Consider the following 17,804-nt stretch of genomic DNA (forward strand, 5'->3'; position numbering starts at 1 on the left):
GCGTATCCCAACAAAAGAAACATGTATATATGTCTATTATTGTCTGAAATATGACAAATAGTCTATCATGTGGTTGTCCTTGTTGATAATTCTTCTATGCAACTAGACCATCCTGTCTTTTGCCAATGGTCATAGCTTTGTTATGAGAAAGATTTTACTCTTCCTATGATAGCTTAGCGAGTATCTAGACCTATCAAGTTTATGTCGTCAAACAAATTTAGTTCATTTATTCCAGAATGTATAGGTCCTATCAGTTGAACCTACTCGCAGGGATTATTCCTGTTGTCAGTTCACTCATATAGTTATATAATAAGTCCAACTCACACCTTTTGACATAGTTAGATAGGTTCAAGAAATAGAATATTGGCTATACAATGTACCATGCAATTTTCTGAGCAAATCTGATACAGCTTCATAAAAATATGGTCCATTTTATTCCTCAGAGAAAAAAAAAGTCTTCTCATTTTACTATGAATATTCCTTGAGGCCTTGAAGTTAGTTATTACTGTGCCAATGTTGAAATGTTCAGTATATTTGGTGAATCATGATGCTCAATTTCTCTGCAAACCATGGTTTCTGAATTCTTCTCTGAGCACTACTATGGTTGAGACAGGTTAAATGTGATGTAGGAGTACTTCAGCTTTTACTATTTCATGAGTTCAAAATATAAATTGATCATTCCAGTGAAGCATCCTACTATGCTATTCTCAGATGTACACTACAAAAGTTCAATCGCGACTCCACTTCAAACTGAAATTATCATTGAAGAATGAAAAGCAAATGCTCTCTTTAGCTATCTTTTCTGAAATAGAAATGTGTCCTTTGATTGAATTATAATCTTATGTAACATTTTGAAACCTCCAGTCTGGCAGCATCATCTCTCTAAAGCTAACGAATTTAATTCACTATTCCATTCCATTAATCTGGTTTCACTTTTTTACACTGAATCACTGATGTTGTTAATAATCTTCAGCAAAAAGAGATATTCTACAGCTCTGTAATTTATCTCTGCCTGTTGGTAGCACTCTGAAGAATAGCCTGAGTTTATCACCCATCATTAACTCTCTCCGTTCCCCCTGTCTTCGTTGATGCTGCTATATTGAAATTGCATTTTGATATTGGTTCTTTGACAACTGTGGAGCAGATAGCAAATTACCAAGAGAAGGGCAGCTCATTCCAGATACGGTGGATCGGTGACACTATAGAGCCCATTCCAGATATCGTAACTAATGCCATGGCAGAGGTAGATATCATACCTCTTAATATAATAAACACCAGTTGTGCAGCTTCAGAAATTTATATTGCAGTTTGTCAAGAAAATAGTTAAATTTCTAATTGAGAAAAGAAGTTTTGCATTGCATGGCACACAGTTCTTATGCTTCAATGTAAATGATTCAGTCAAGCTAGCTGTGCATCTTCCTATAGTTCATTTTCAAATAAACATTGTTCTTTGATGGGTCTATTATAAATGCAGAGAACACATGCTTTATTCAAATAAACAAGATAAATCAGGTCATTCCTAAATAAGATTATTTTTGGGCTAAAATTTATTGAGTTTAGTTCAAACTAGATGATATAGACCGAAATAAACCATTTGCAATTTATAGATGATGTGTGCAGTGTGCATGAATCTTAGGAGGTAGAGTTTCTCACTACTGTCATTGAGAGCTGAATATGCTTGAATAACTGCTTCAAATGAGGAAACAGACTTGCTGATTAATAAGACAGTAGCACACGTGGATGGTAGAACCATGCTCATGTCAGTATTCGTTACTGTGAGCGTAATGGTATATTAAGTCCTACCATTTTACTCTCTTTTTTTTCATGTTGCTTTCTCTGTGAACATAACAATATATTATGTTATAGCTGCTTTACTCAATTTGTTTTATATGAGAAGTTCGTTCATTCACTGTGAGCATCAAGGCGTAAAAGATCGTGCATCTACATGATGAGTCGTTTCAGGGGTGCATATAAATACAACACCTATATCGATATGACGTGCACTCTATACTAGGACCGGATGTATTTTGTTCCCAAAATGGACACATGATTGCTCAGATGAATCCGATGGATGAGGATGAGAATGACTGGGCTGTGGTTTTATCGAGTTGGCATGGCGACAGACAATTTCTATGAAATGATCTGCAATTCATATGAAATTATTCTTTGTGCCTCAATGTTGATTTATATGGTTATATTTGTTGTAATCATGTTGGCAGTCTACTTACTATTTTGGAGCATTTTAATGAACACAATATATTGGAGTATTTTTAAAATGAAATTCCCGAGTCTAGGCCACTCTGCTAAGAACACTAGGCCATTCACCGTAATGGCGTGGCAAAGCCATGCCAAGTTTTCTAGTGATTGTACTATGGGAGGAACACATGGTGAATTTCTTGGTCACTTTCATGTAAGAGGTGATGGACAAAATTTGTGTGATTAACCAAAACAATTTTTGCATTTAAAATAGGTAATTGTATCATAATACTAATGATAATCAAGACGGTTTTAAAATACTATTGCATATTTACTTAAAGTGTTGTAGTGGTCACAAAGTATGTGATCTCGCTTCAAAATATGTGGAGTCATGTGGAGACTGGTCGTGTGACACATGGATGATATATAGCGCGTTGACTCTTGAGTGAAAAATTTTATTACAATTGACTTTTTTTATCTCAAACAAATATTAAAGTGAAAGTTTTGGTGATTATGATGTCAACAATATAAAATATATCACTTGTCTGGGAAGTATACGTGTATCTTAATTTTTTTTGGGGCATTTAACTATTTGTCACTTTTAAGATGTGGCAAAAAAAATTGCCACTTGCTGTCTATGACATGTGGGCCACCCTGCGTTTATGACATATAGGCTTAGTGACAAATTCTTTTTATCACTTGTAAGATTGGTAAATAGTTAATTATTCTTTTTTTTCAGCAAAAATCAACTTGGTGGATCAGCAAAAATCAACTTGGTGGATTAGCACAATTACAATTACAAAGAAACTTACCGCACCTAAACTTGGTATATTGCTCTCTCGTTCCGAAACTACCGAGGAGAGCCAAAATCTCTCGTTTACTCTCTCTCTTGCTCTCTCGTTTCTTCTCCCCCATCTCATTTACTCCTCTCTTGGTTGGAGGGAGTTTTTAGTTGGGATTAGGAGTTTAGAGGGATGAGGCTATTAAATGTCTTGTTTGGTTAGGAGACATAAGAATTTTGGTGAGATGGAGATGAGGAATTGAGGAAGGAACTCCCTCCTTTTCAATACCTGGGTAGGGGTAGGTAATTGGGAGAAAATTCCTCCTTTACTTTGTCTAAGTAAATCTCGACCATCCGTTTTTATTAATGATCTAATCTCCAACTAAACTCCCTATCAATTTCCATCACCTCTACCAAACAAGATATTGAGATTAAAAATCAAATTCTCATCTTAATTTCATCATCAATTCCTTCCTGTAAACTCCCAATCCTCTTACCTCGAGTTACCGAACAAGCCGCTCGTTTACTCTCTCCATTCCTCTCCCTTCTCACGCTCGCCCTCACCAGCTCTCCGTCATTCCGCCTCCCGTTGACCGGCGCTCCTCCACATCTCCTCTCCATGGTCGCGTGGATCCGCCGTCGGCGGCGACGGCAGGGGTGGATCCACCGAGCTCCATCATTTGTCCGCCCCCGCTCGCGCCGATCCACCGCCTCTCGCGTCGGCAGCGACGGGAGGGGTGGATCCGGCGACCTCCGTCGTCTCTCCGCCCCCGCTGACGCCGATCCACCGCCTCTCCCGTGGATCCGCCGTCGACGGCGACGGGAGGGGTTGATCCGGCGACCTCCGTCGTCTCTCCACCCCCGCTCGCGCCGATCCGCTCGGGCTCGTCGTCGCGTCGTTTGTGGGCTGCTTCTTCACGTCCGTCGCCTCGCTCATCATCTCCAAGCTGCATCCGCCGTCGGCAGCGACGTGATGGGCGGATCCAGCTCATCCCTTCAGTCCCAACTCTGTCTGGTGAGCAGCCGATCCGCGACGTTTAGATCTTTGCTGGTTCTTTTGCGGTGATCGGTGACGGTGAGGGATATCTTTTGGTTCTTGGTTCTTGCAGGGTGTCCAGGAAGAGACCGGCGGCGGGGAGGGCCAGAATGGCGGCGGTGGTGAGGGCGGAGGCGGTGGACACATCCATCAGCCCAACGATGAGGGCGCTCCGGTCGTCCAAGAACATGGCCATCACAGACCAGGCCACGACGTTGCGGCAGGCCGGCGAGCTGGTCATCGGCCTCGCTGCAGGGGAGCCCGACTTCAACACACCGGCCTCGCTACCGAGGTAGGTGCCTTCTCTTGCTCCCGAGAGAAAATTTAATCCTATCGAAATCATGATATCTGTATCCAAGTTGTGTGTTGTAAGGATTGAATTGATTCACATTTCTACCATTCTTAATTGTACTCTAATTCATGCACTAAGTCCACAAAAGCTCAAATGTTTGTTTGTGTATAACTTGAATTGGCCGATTTTGGCACTTGCAGTGCAGCAGACATCTAAGTAAGCAATACCTAGGTGTCAGAGTACTTGTGTTATTTCTTATACTGACAACCTATAAAAACACACACACACACACACACACAGGCAACTGTTGCTATTTGTATGCTAACTTCTAGGGAAGAATATTTTGTTTTACTTACTTGCTCCCTCTTGTTATACATGTGATGAATCCTTTTTTTTATACATGTCGCGAAGCAGACGGAGTTGGGTTTAGATCTTTGCTGGTTCTTTTGCGGTGATCGGTGACGGTGAGGGACGGCGCCCTCCCTGGTCGTGGGACCATGCAGAGGGAGACAGGAGGTATTGAACCCGAACCTATCTTGGGCCGTATGGTTGCGGTCGAAGATTATATTTCTTGCGGTTTTCTTCCTCCACCTTCCGAATTTCTTCTTCTCGTTTTGAACTTCTATGGCCTTTCTTTGCTTCACTTGAATCCCAATTCCATCGTGTTCCTTAGCATTTTCTCTTATCTTTGCGAGGCCTACATTGGGGTAGAGCCTTTCCTTGATCTCTTCCGCTTTTACTATGAGTTGCGCTGGATGGAACCCAACAGGGTATCTGGATGTGTTGGGTTCCGACTTCGAGATCGCCTGAAGTCGCGTTACATCCCCTTCCGGTGCCCCTCTTTTCGCAGCAAATGGTGGGCGAGATGGTTCTATATTTAGATAGAAAACTCGGATCCCGTCCTTGTTGTCCCTGAAGAGCAGCCAGACAAAATCCCAGAGTGGACCGCCAAACCCGCCCTGACTCCCTCCCTCCAGTCTTTCATCGACATCATCGATGACCTCCGAACACAGGGGTTGTCGGGGTACGAAGTCGCTGCCGACTTCGTAGGTAGGCGGATCCAACCGCTCCAGGCCCGCGCCCATGCGGCCTTTGACTACTCTGGGCTAGAGGACGTGACCCGGGTTTCTCCTCGGGGTATTTTTTCTTGCATTTCGAATTTTACTTCGAGTACGTCTGTTTCTCCTGGCTTATCGAGTTCTCGTCCTCGATTTACAGGTCTGGACAGCGACACCGTGGGACAGCTTGTCGGCCAGGTGATGATCAGCGCTCCCTCAGCGGCGAGCGACATCCCGGTCCCCCTTTGTGAGAAGGGTCCGGTCGAACGCGTCGCTGCAATTAATGTAAGTGTACTCGATGACTCCTTTACATCCTTCTCCTCGAGATCGCGTTGTGACTTCACGTTATGTAGGTTCTCCCTCTGCGGACGTCATCGGACCACTCGCGGACCACCAGGCAGCGGCGTCATTGAAGGAGGGCGTCACCAATGAGGCGTCCGACGTTGCAGCTGCTGCTACCACGAGTGGCAACAACGTTCCGAGGAAGGGGAGGAATTCTCCTCCGTACTCGGGACCCGTCGGAAGGCGCCAAACCCGGCGGTGAGCCTCCCTCTTGTTTTTTAACGTGTAGTCGGAGTGACTGGACCTCACACCGTCGTATCTTACTTAGGACTCGGACGCGTCTCCCCACCTCAGCGAAGGCAAAGGCTAGTGACTAGTGACGATCGGCGAGAAGTAAGTAGACGTTCTTGAAGTTTTTCCATTCACGAAATCTTGATCACCTAGCTTTATGAGAAAGAGGAAACTCTTCATAGGGCGGCGCAGGCGAAGGCGGCGCAAGGTGGGACCGGTGCGGCTTCCAGTGCGTCCCCTGCAGTGACCTCGACAGATGTAGTGGTCGCTACTAAGGACCGGGAGGCGACGTCGAGTAGCCCCGCCGTCAACCTTGTGTCTGCTCGGGGCCCGTCCACCGATGCCCTCACCTGGGGGGAGCTCCAGGCGGAGATGGAGCGCCTCCTCCAGGCCGGTGCTCGGGGCGTAGGCCGCGAGGTCGAGGAGGCCAGGGCGGCAGCGTCGTCAGCAAACCAGCGTGCTGACCAGCTGGTACGTGACTTGGCGGAGGCCCGTGAGGACCTCCTGAAGATGAGGGAGCTGGTGGCCGGCAACGAGAGGCAGCGGCAAGGGCTCGAGCACCGGATGTTGGAGCTCGAGAACAATCCGTCAGAAATCCGATGCTCGCTGCGGGTATCGTACACCAGCCTACACCAGCTCGCCGGGGAACGTGGTGTCACGACTACCAGCTGGCCTGCAAAATTTGCACATGAACGTACTACTTGCCTATAGATGATGGTGGTGTGGCCGTGTGGGCAATATTGGGTGCATATGAAAATGCTGCAAGAAAAAAAAAGGGTGCCCTTTATACCGATCAAGAAAAAGAAGTGCATTTTAGCTTGATCAAGAACTAACCCAAAAGCAGGCTACTCGTCAACACTGTTTCACTCCCTCTCAGTGATATGTGTTCATGTCTATTCGGCCAGCAAGCACATTGCGTTCGTCAATACATGCTGTCACTGCCCTTTTGATCGCCCGCAGAAGAGCCACCCCAGCATGCACGCAGACAACAAGACAACAACAAGCTTTGAGTTGAAGGGAAATCCAGATTATATATTTGATATTAGTTAATTCAGTGTCTCAAAAAATATCATCAACTCCAATTTGATGACCAAAAATCCTCTGCAAAACTGATAATTTTACAACCTTGATGCTACAGATCAAATAACAGGACTGAATGTGCCCTAGCTCCAAATATCACAATATAGGTGGTATGTGTTCCTATCGGGCTAACCTCACCTACTTCAGGGAAGAAATTGGTCAGCAGCCATACTTGGATAATGGCAGCATGACCGTCGCCGTGGCCTCGCACCGCCAGTGGCCGGCGCACGCGCAACACACCAGGTCCTTCCGCTTTGGTCACCACTTGCCACTCTTTGCCTCCATTAATGACACCACCTCAGCGACTAGCCACCATAGGTTTGGCCCCAACAATCACTTGAAATGAAAGTTGAGATTACAAATACGGCAAGCAGGAAAGCCGGTGAAATCAAACTGCAGCATCATGCCATTCTCCTCTCAAATATGGCCGTAAAGCAACACAAGAAGGGATGTTTTTACCTCTCAAATCTGTTTGCCGACACCGCCGCTGTGGTGGAGGAGGAGGCCACCATGTAACACAGAACATGTAACACAAGAAGGATGGCAGTGTTTTATCAGACTTGATTTGTACCTGAAGGGCGGCATGTTGGTGGGGAATGCGTAGATGCAGAGAACCATCTCCATCGGCCGGCATGCTTGGTCCGCCACAAACCGCACCGGATCTCATCGCTGTGTTCTTGTATCCGCCCCTGCCGAGGTCAGAGCACAATCCACACCGCTGCTGATTTACTCCAATCCATTCTTTCTATGAAAAGAAGAAAATCGAAATATCAAAAAAGGAACACAAAACTGAGTTCAACTTCAACCGCACATCATTATGCACGCTGCAAACCTTACCTCCGTGAGACACGCACCAACAGCGGGAAACACGACGATGATACCAGCAATGCAGCACCAAAGGATGGGGAGAAGCTGTGCCGCCAGTCGATCTGCGGCGCCCTCGCTTGATCCGCCGTTGGTCCCATTCGCACGAAAGGGGAAGAAATGAAGACATCAACCGAAGAGGCAGGGAGGGGAGAAGACAGAGCGACGCGACGAGGCGAGGACGAAGAAAGTATTGGGGTGGAGGCGCTCGAGGATGAGGAGGCCAGCGCGAGCTCGCATCCGGCGCTGCACCCGTCCCCCGCCGCCTACGCCGCGAACGCCGCGGCCGTGAGGACAAGGATGAGGAGGAAGGTGGAAGCTTCCACGGCGGGAGGTCGCTCGTGACGAAACCCTAGCGACGGGGCGGGGACGGGGATGGGGGCGGCGACGCGAGGCGTGGACGGGGGCAGTGGTGGCCGGCAACGGAGGCGGTGAAGGGCGGAGAATGGACCGGCGGCGGAGGAGGAGGATGGCTGAGGGAGAGGGAGGAGGGGCGGCGCGCGGGGCGGCGGCGGCGGCGGCGACGCGAGGCGGGAGAAGGAGAGGGAGAGGGCGAGACGGGGGACGGGAGGGACGAGGAGACGAGCAGGCAGCGGCGGGCAGGTGCACGGCGTTTTTGCGAAAAAGACCCTCGTCTTTCAAGTTTTACAGCGCGACCCTAACTCGCCACATCTCCCTTCCTCCTATGCAATAACTGGATTCACCAGAGGCCTAAACGTAAATAGATAACTCGGTGGGACTGTTCATGGAGGACGGCGGCCGAATTACGCGCGAAGCGGAGGGCCTTTTCACAAAAATGCCACCCCGCGCGCTGTATATACTGTAGCAAAATCCTTACGTGGCACCCCTCCTCGCTCGCCCCATGTGCGCCGCTTTATATATTCCGATTCCGATTCCGTTTACAGGTGGAATTAATCACCTGTGGTGTGAACACATAGGGAAGCAGGGGAGGAAGCTCCTGCTCCTGCATGACGTCATCCGGCAGCGGTAGCACGGTCCTCAGCCACGCCCTTTGCTGCACGGCCAGTGGCCTCCGTCCAAGATCCCCTCGGTGCCACGGCTTGGGGAGAGAGGCGGCTGGCGAATCAAAAGGCAGGCAAAGACGGACGTAGCGATGCACGTGATTTCATCCTCCCCATCCCCAAGCACGGCAACCGAATTTCATCGCCACATCCAGCGACGAGGTGAATCTGTGCCACTGCCGCCGAGCTTGAGGGGAGAGACGGCACAGAACAGCGCGCCGGCGCGTGGGAGGGTCGGCCTCGGGCGCCGGAGGGGCGGAGGTGGAGGTGGAGCTGGAGCGTGAGGAGGAGGAAGAGGCGGCGACATCGGCGTAGGTCGACCTCCGACGAATGAGGCGGAGGAAGCGGGGGCGGGGCTGCCGGCGGAGAGAAGGGCATAGCAGGGTATAACTTTTTCAAAAAGACCCCTAAAACCTCACATATTACAAAGAGGTCCACCGCAGCTATTCCACACCGTTGATCATCGATCCGACGGCTGAGGGAGAGGACTAACGCTGGAATCGTATTGTGCCACGTGGAGGGGTTGTTTGCACGCGAATCCGCAGAGATTTCGAAATTAGAGATTACGCCAATGCATCAGGTACAACATTTATATCATACACGTATAGGTGGAATAACTGTAAAAAAACATTTGTGATTATTATTTTTTAATACCAAACTGCTTAAAAATCGATCAGTTAAATTTATCCACCGTAGTACAATCGTTACGCTAACGCGTCAGGAACATCGCTCATATCATACACATGTAAAGTGGAATATTTTAAAAAAAACTTTGTGATTATTATTGAAATACTAGACTGTTTAAAAAATTGTTCAGTTAAATTTTATCCATCGTGACATCACTCTGTGCGCAAATATAGAGCATATTATTTATCTAAAAACAAACAATTTTTTTTGAGCAGATTAGTTCTCTAAACCAAACAATACTTTTTGATCGCTATACACGCTCCGTAAACACCCGGTGCAACGCACGGTCACTTTTGCTAGTCTATATATATATAGCATGTAGATTCGATAGTAAACAATTTACTAGTAAATTTGGGAGGGGTAGGGGGCGCCGGTGGTTGGGGTGCACGGGGGTGGATTGGGAGGGGTGGGGGTAGGATGTGAGGGGGAGCATTTTAGCTACTACGTACGCCAGATGCGGTATAGTATGTCTATATATATATATATATATATATATATATATATATATATATATATATATATATATATATATATATATATATATATATATATATATATATATATATATATATTAAATTTGTTAGGGGCACCATGGTGCCCGGGCTCCATAGCCATCCACCGTCCAAATGCTTTAAGATCCGTGCAACACACTAGAGGATGCTATCACACATTAACGGGTCTAACCCGATAAGAGTTGCATGCATATACTTTCCTTAGAACATGCATGCAGGTATTTCCATTTTTACTGTGCATGTATTTCCAAATTTGCGCCCTCTAATCATGCATACACATTATGATTAGCACTTTCCATTTTCTATATCACATTTCCATATATACAACGTTTGCATGCAGATACTTACCTTTTGAATCGTGATTCGTTTTTGAAAAATGACGCCATTCCACTAATTGCGATTATTGCCATCTATTTTCAAGATTACATTCCATTTTCAAGATGCACATATAACCGGCTACTGTATTCCTTTTTTTGATTTTTCTTTTCCACACTGTTTCACGGTCCAAGAGCTAGCTATCCACATCGTCTTCACCGAGTTACCTCGCCGGGATTGCTCGCCATGCCGTGAAGAGGGCCGACGTCCGTGGTTTTCGTCACCGACGACGTTCGTCCACAAGCCTCTTGCTGGAAACCAGAACTCCTCAACCATTTTTGTCAAGCCATCACAGCGCCTGATGTCCAAGTGCCTTTTCGCTGCCGTCGCTGGTTGTTCGTGAGCTTCGGAACAGACATTATTCACCAGCGAGCTGCATTACCTGAAAGGTATGGATCTCAGTGTTTATCACTCACACATCTTACATTCACATGCAGTCCCTGTTATGTATAGATGATTTGCCATTCCTCTTCTTTTTATCTACTAAACTGAGCACATGATGAATCACCTGGAACCTAAATTTATAGATTTTTTGTTGAAATGCAGTTGAATTTAGATTGTTTTAGGTATATAACATGCCCGTTCGAATATCTTGATTTGCATCCAGTGTATAAAATTTAGGTAGGTAGTGAAACAGCAGCAATGTCTCTTTTACGTGGACATCTCAATTATAATCTTTGTAAATATAGATTTAATTAATTTTAAATTGAAGTATATGACCCGAAGAGAATCATATTGCTTGTTTTAATAATGGTAGTTTTTAATAGCATGCCGCGGCTTCCAAAGTGTGCGAGCATGAGAAGAAATGTGAAGCGTCGTTCCATTCATGATGATGATGACTTTGTCACTCCACCTTCAAGGAAGAAGGCTGTTCGTGTTAAATTCGTGGCACCGGTTTCGCGTTGTGTACCATCTTCCATCACACCTATCATACAGAGATTTAGTGCTGAAAAGAAAGAGCTGGTAGCTGAGATAATTATGTCATTCATCTTGTGGGATATACATGTATACGTGTTCGCTCTGTCACTCATAAACCTATGTGTACATGTACACCTGTAAAAGTACAGATTATGTCATTAATCTTGTGGTATTCAGACGTGCATTTTTTCACTCTCTCTCTATCCCGTTGACTATGGCCAATTAGTACCGAAATCACTCGTTGGTTACTAAATTAATCAATTGATACCCAATTCTGACTGGATCGATCCATGTTGACGGTAACAAATTATATTATGTAACCTATCGGTCGTAATAGCTATAAATATTACCATAAATAAGATCTTTATACTTGGTAATGATATTAATTTTTTCATTCCTTCCAACGGAGACACAATTGCAACATATAAAGAGCAGAACAATACGACTCTGCTCACTTCTGGTGCTCTCTCTGGTTCTCGCCAACAACACATTTCTGTTCCAGGTATGGCTCCAACTTATCTGTACGTATATGTACTTCTCATATATGTTGACCTCTTCTTAGTATTCTGAAATTTATACTTATATTGCCAGTAGCTATGGACAAGATGAACACTAGTGCCCGGAGCGAGAAGATCGATCAGTCGCTGCAGAAGTATGATCACCCACGCTGCCGTTGGCACATATTATTTGGTACGAAGTCAGAACTACACAACTTATATCATGCACGCACAGCAAGTGATTTTGAAGATACTTGGACGGCCCTAGTCAATGAGTATGGTCTTCAAGAGGAGAATGCATATCTCCAAAAGGCGCAGATGTTAATAGACGATGAAACGAAGTCCAATGATTCACAGGTAATTTATTTTAATATATTTTTGGTTCACGTTCAGCTCCAGTTCTGGATTTGTCACTCCTGCTCTTAACATTTTCCACTTGTTTTTTTTCGTAGGAGATAGATACAGACCGTAAAGATGTCAAGAGGGAGGTGGAGGCTCCTAAGTTGATCATTTCTCGTCATAGTGATGATAAATTCTCATCCTAGTGATGAGAAATGAGACTCGCCCACCGTCTGAATAGCAAACATGAGGCAACATGCAAGTACCAGCCGAAAATCAACTCTCTGATGGTGTGATATGGTTGCCAGCCATCGGTCAAATAAGCAGCCATTCTGTGTTTTTACATTTATGAATCACAATCGTACTGTAATAATAAACTAGTTACATCTATATTTATAGATCGTTTTTACTTTAATTAGCATATGTTTCATTTATATTATGCTAAACTCCTATGATATGTGGATGAGCCAATTCACCGATATTTTGTTTCCTTTCAGACTTCACTTAAGAGATCTACTCTTTCAATTCAGCATATTAAACTTCTAAAAGCGCATCTAAAACACTGTGGAAAGAAATTGAATTTAATCTAAATCGGCACATATGGAAAAACATGGTGGAAATAATAATACACAGTACACACATTTAAATTTTAGATATACTTAAAATCCATGGTACAAAAATATACTTGGATTTATTTATATTAAATTTTACATCCGGACGTAACGACTTAAAATATACTTGGTTCCAAATTTAATTAGGAAATAATGTACTGTCAGCCTAGGTAGGCGAGTTTTAAATTCTAATAATCTACAGTACACATTTGAAATATAGATATACTTAGAAACCATGGTATACAAAAAATATGCTTGGATTAATTTATATAAAATTTTACATCCGGACGTAACGACTAAAATATACTTGGTTCCAAATTTAATTAGTTTCCAAACTTACTATTTACAACAATATTAAATGACAATAATAAAATATACCGTGTACACAAATTGTAAATTTATATACGCTTGGATTCATAATATAATTAAATTAACGTAATTTAAAACTTTGTATACTTAACAAGTTAGCTAAGTATATAGAAAAAATAACCCGTGTATACATAGCCATTACATTACATAAATGAGTAAACATTTTCTGAAACTGGAAAGTGCAAAACGCACTAATTTAGCTAGGTGTACATAAGCATACCATATACTTAGCCTCCATATATACTTATATTCCAATTACATCGTTCATGGTGTACTTAGGGTACCTCGGTTTCCTTATATAATTATTTTCAAAATAACAGCAGGATAACATTTCCATATATACTACATCGTAGAAGTATACTTAGATTTTCATATACCCTAATAAACCGCATTATATTTGTTGCCAAATAAACCGCAAATCCATGATTATGGTGACAAATATTTAGAAACCAAATAACGGCCGTGAACTGTTGATGGAAAGGTATTAAAGACGCTAAATTGATACTCCTAAATATTTTGCATGCATGCACACGCTGTCAATTTCCAAATCAAATGTACTTAACGGGTGAACCCGTTAATCAAATATACATGTACCGATCAACTAGATGAGAATGTGATCAACCGGCAGATGTCAGTGGTGCCCGGGCACCATGGAGCCCTATCTGGGCGTCCTATATATATATATATATATATATATATATATATATATATATATATATATATATATATATATATATATATATATATATATATATATATATATATATATATATATATATATATATATATATATATATATATATATATATATATATATATATATATATATATATATATATATATATATATATGTAAAATTGATCTGGAATGTGGCAGTTACATGGGCCTGAATGATGTGAGGAGAAAATTTGTTCTACTTGCTAGGACATGATGTGATCTGGACAGGAAAACGGAAAACGTGGAGCAATTTGGGAGGGGGCGATATGGAGGAATCGGACCGGAAAATCGTAAAAAAATACGCACAGGGAGGAAATGAAATTGGACTGCGCAGCGCATTATACTGGGACAACGTACAAAAATACTTGGCAAAAGCATCTTAAACATTTATGATAGGTAAAGATCTACATATTTCAATAAAAAAAAGTCCTACCTAAAATTTAAAACTAACTCAAAATTTGAAAACTTTGAACTCTCAACATGAAATTTGAACTTTCAACTCGAATTTTGAAACTTTCAACCTGATTTTAAAAACTTTCAACTTGAATTATGAAAACTTTCAACTGGGAATTTAAAAACTTTTAACGCGATTAAAAAAATTTCTAACTCAAACTTCTAAAACTTTCAACTCGAATTATGGAAAATTTCAACTGAAAATTCATGATCTTTCAACTATTTTTTAAAACTGTGAACTATCCTAAAAAAAATAATTATTGATGTATTTTTTTTTAAAAAAATATTACTCCAGTACATATTACCATTAGCGCTAATTAGGTCATTTGCGGACTAATCACCCCGGGTGCGGGCATCCCAAATAAAAGCCTTCGCTCCACCCGTCAACGTCTGTTTGTTGTATTCCCCTTCCTTACCCCCAAAATCGAAATCCCTAATTCGACGCCATGGCCGCGACTGGCGGCGCCGCCGGGGAGAAGACGGCCAGCAGCCTCCTGCTCGGCGTCCGGGGCTACACGTCCACCCTCAAGAACGCCTCCACCGCCAGCTGCAGGTTGAGCGCCGGCCATCCCATCGAGGTGACTTTGTGGGAGGCGTCCCCGCCTGCCCTCTCCCACTTCTCCGTCCACTGCCCCGATCTCCCATCCTTCAATGGCAATCTGCTTGGCGCGCCTAAAGCCATCGCCGCCGCCGTCGACGACGCCGACGGCCAGCTCCTCCTCCTCCTCCGAGTCCCCATCGATCAGCTTGGTGCCCCGCATGACAACGACTACTTGGTCTACCATCCGGATCCCCCGTCTCCGAAACTGGATCTGCTCCCCAACCCGCCTCCCCCTACCCTCGGTGACCACCAGCTCGCCATACTCAGCTGCGGCGACGACCGCTACGTCGTGGCCGCCCTCCACGTCTGGAGTGAGTTCACTTCCACGCTGCGCCTGTACAGATCTTCTTGTTCGTCTGGGAGTTGGACATCGGAGGAGGTGTCCGTGGAGGAGCCGGTGAGGGACAGGCTGTGCCCGATCCCGGACTCAGCCAAGAGGCAGCTGTACCACGTCACCACCAAGACCATCACGCTCGGAGGTGCGAAGGGCACCGTGGGCTGGGTTGATCTCTGGCGCGGCATCCTCCTCTGCGACGTGCTCGACGAAATGTCTCCAAGGAAGCTCCGCGACATGCCGCTGCCGTGGCCGGCCAAGGGCAATTGGAGGATGTACCTCAATGGAGATGTGTCCTTTTGTCGGGACATCGCCATCAGCCAACACAAGGATTCCATCAAGTATCTGGAGATGGAGATCGTTTCACCAAGAACGGTGACCACCACCATACCCACCTCCACCTCTGCAGATCCTACTTCATACCTTGAATGGGTTCGCCGCAGCAGAGAACCTCAGCCGACACGGCGACGCTCCGTGTTCCACCCTGGTTCGTGGAGAATCACTACATGGAGCATGCCTATCCCGGTCACTTCATGGGACGACTGGCGCCGTGACTGCACTGCTGAATCGCGTGAAGTCCATCTTGACACCAACCCAAGTCACCATTACGAGTTGCTTCATAGCCTCATGCTCAGCAACAGCGGTGATGAACACAGGGAGGAGGCTCAAGGTCAAGGGGCAACCTCTTCCTTGTCCCTAGGTCGCCTGCGTTTGTGTTACCCGGCCTTGAGTTGCATCGATGATGATGTTGTTTACCTCTTGGGCAACGCTGCTGGCAGGGGTGCTAAGACGGGAGGAATGATGGTCGCTGTTGACGTCAGGAACAAGGAGCTGCGAGGAGTGGCCAAGCTTGACCCCGAAAAGAACACCCTCTACTCCATGCGATGCTACCTTGCAACTGGGATCTCCAAACGCCTCAACACTACCACAGGTACTTAATTACCGCTCGTATTCCAGAACAAATGCAGCGCCATGTGCATATGGGTAATAAAATGCCATTTAAGGATCTAGGGCTGATCATTATAGTTCTTTGTTTATGATGGTCCGAATGACCAAACTAGGACTAGAATGTAGTAACTTTATTTAGGGTGATAGGCTTGATATGTTGATACAAGGGCAGAACAGTACCAAGAGTCCTTTTGGCAGAGTAGTACCAATACTCATTATGCAATATACTGTTTTGTGTGAGTTTCAGACAAACGTTGTGTTTCTAACTGTACTTGCAAAAACAAAACCTGAACTCTGTTAACAGAATAAAGACACCTCCACTAAAATGTCGACGACTAATGCATAAAATTATTTGCGTTCTTCGTGAAAATTCATAGCAGTAAATGTGTCGTCACTCTTGTTTCCTTGTCATTATGCGTGTAATATATTTTGCTAGCATGCATTTAAATATGAAGTAATTAATCAAAGTGCATTCGTACCATGTCAAAAGAACAAGAGAATAGAGCAAGTAATAATAAGGTAGTACTTGACCAAAGCATACTTGAAAAAGTAGTATATTGCTTTAGGTTTTGCTTTTCCTGTTGTACTCAATGTGGACAACATGAATGCTCTTCCTCTTGAGTACTAATTCTTGCTTCAAGGACATTTTATGAGATAATAGCTATTTTATTTGATGTAGACACAAGAGTTGGACGACCTGAGGAGGATGCAGAAGCCGCCGAGTAGAATGTGCGAACCCAGTGACATATATGCATCATACTGCAGCCTGCCTGGATGCAAATATTATCGTATCAGTGGTTTGTTGGCTTGAATGGGGGTTAAGGAGTTGTGCTGTTGCTGGGCATATATAGTTTTGTGACAAGAATCTTATCCAGGTTGCTTACTTTGGGTTGATGATAAAAGTAGGAGTAGACGTGAATAACATTAATATATGTTGGCTTATTTTTTGAGGGGATGTTGGCTTATTTATGTGGCACTAATTGTCTTTATGCCTTTGAGTTAAACACAAAACAATGATCCAACTCTTTGAACCTGTTTGTTTCAAGTAATGAGTTGATGAATTTTTCACCACTTGGAGTCCTCCCTCAAACTGGATCTGCTCCCCGCTGCCTCAAACTGTTTTTTTTTTTTGAACGAATGTGTTTTCTAAGTTCATTCTCAGAACAATGCCCGCCATCAGATTCATCGACTAGCATAGCAAGACAGTATAACTTTTTACCAAAGAAAACTGATTATATAGTATATATAGAATACTTGTCTTACACACAGTGACAATCCAACAATATCTATGCAACAGGAATAATATGTTAGTGTGCAGATCATACCCTCTCAACTCTGAACTCTTCTGCAGCAGGGAGTTCAAGATATATTTTGTACATAGCTGACAGTGCACCATTCCGGACAGCGGGACAGAGAAGCTCCAATCAAAAGTCTCCGATGTTCTGTCTTATCTTCTAGGTTTTCGGGCTTGGCTCAATTGGAAAGGCCCAATTGATTTTGGGCTTGAGTACAACGCAGCATAAGGCGCCACCGATTAGGCC

At 44.3% G+C, this 17,804-nt stretch overlaps 2 protein-coding genes across 9 annotated transcripts; both read left to right on the forward strand.

Annotated features, from left to right (window-relative positions):
• The first annotated feature begins 3,498 nt into the window (after positions 1-3,498).
• On the forward strand, positions 3,499-11,586 carry LOC9266840 (uncharacterized). Of its 7 annotated transcripts, none has more exons than XM_015786961.3 (8): positions 3,499-3,992; positions 4,087-4,305; positions 5,524-5,648; positions 5,717-5,903; positions 5,974-6,038; positions 6,119-9,482; positions 10,611-10,865; positions 11,244-11,586. In XM_015786961.3, the coding sequence occupies exons 1-3, from the start codon at positions 3,597-3,599 to the stop codon at positions 5,563-5,565; spliced, it is 657 nt and encodes a 218-aa protein (XP_015642447.1). In that variant the 5' UTR covers positions 3,499-3,596; the 3' UTR covers positions 5,566-5,648; positions 5,717-5,903; positions 5,974-6,038; positions 6,119-9,482; positions 10,611-10,865; positions 11,244-11,586. The 7 variants fall into 7 exon arrangements, with proteins under 7 accessions (XP_015642447.1, XP_015642448.1, XP_066167327.1 ...); XM_015786962.3 differs by having other exon boundaries at positions 5,761-5,903; XM_066311230.1 differs by lacking the exon at positions 6,119-9,482.
• A 3,186-nt stretch (positions 11,587-14,772) lies between these two features.
• LOC4342091 (uncharacterized) lies at positions 14,773-17,334 on the forward strand. Of its 2 annotated transcripts, XR_001546594.3 has the most exons (3): positions 14,773-15,985; positions 16,095-16,246; positions 16,943-17,334. XR_001546594.3 is itself a non-coding variant. In XM_015786958.3 (2 exons), exons 1-2 carry the CDS (start codon positions 14,827-14,829, stop codon positions 16,987-16,989), a joined length of 1,467 nt encoding a protein of 488 aa, XP_015642444.1. In that variant the 5' UTR covers positions 14,773-14,826; the 3' UTR covers positions 16,990-17,334. The 2 variants fall into 2 exon arrangements, 1 of the variants encoding a protein (XP_015642444.1); XM_015786958.3 differs by having other exon boundaries at positions 14,773-16,246.
• The last annotated feature ends 470 nt before the right edge of the window (positions 17,335-17,804 follow it).

The sequence above is a fragment of the Oryza sativa genome, chromosome 6, assembly GCF_034140825.1.
Source record: "Oryza sativa Japonica Group chromosome 6, ASM3414082v1".
Lineage (NCBI taxonomy): Eukaryota > Viridiplantae > Streptophyta > Magnoliopsida > Poales > Poaceae > Oryza > Oryza sativa.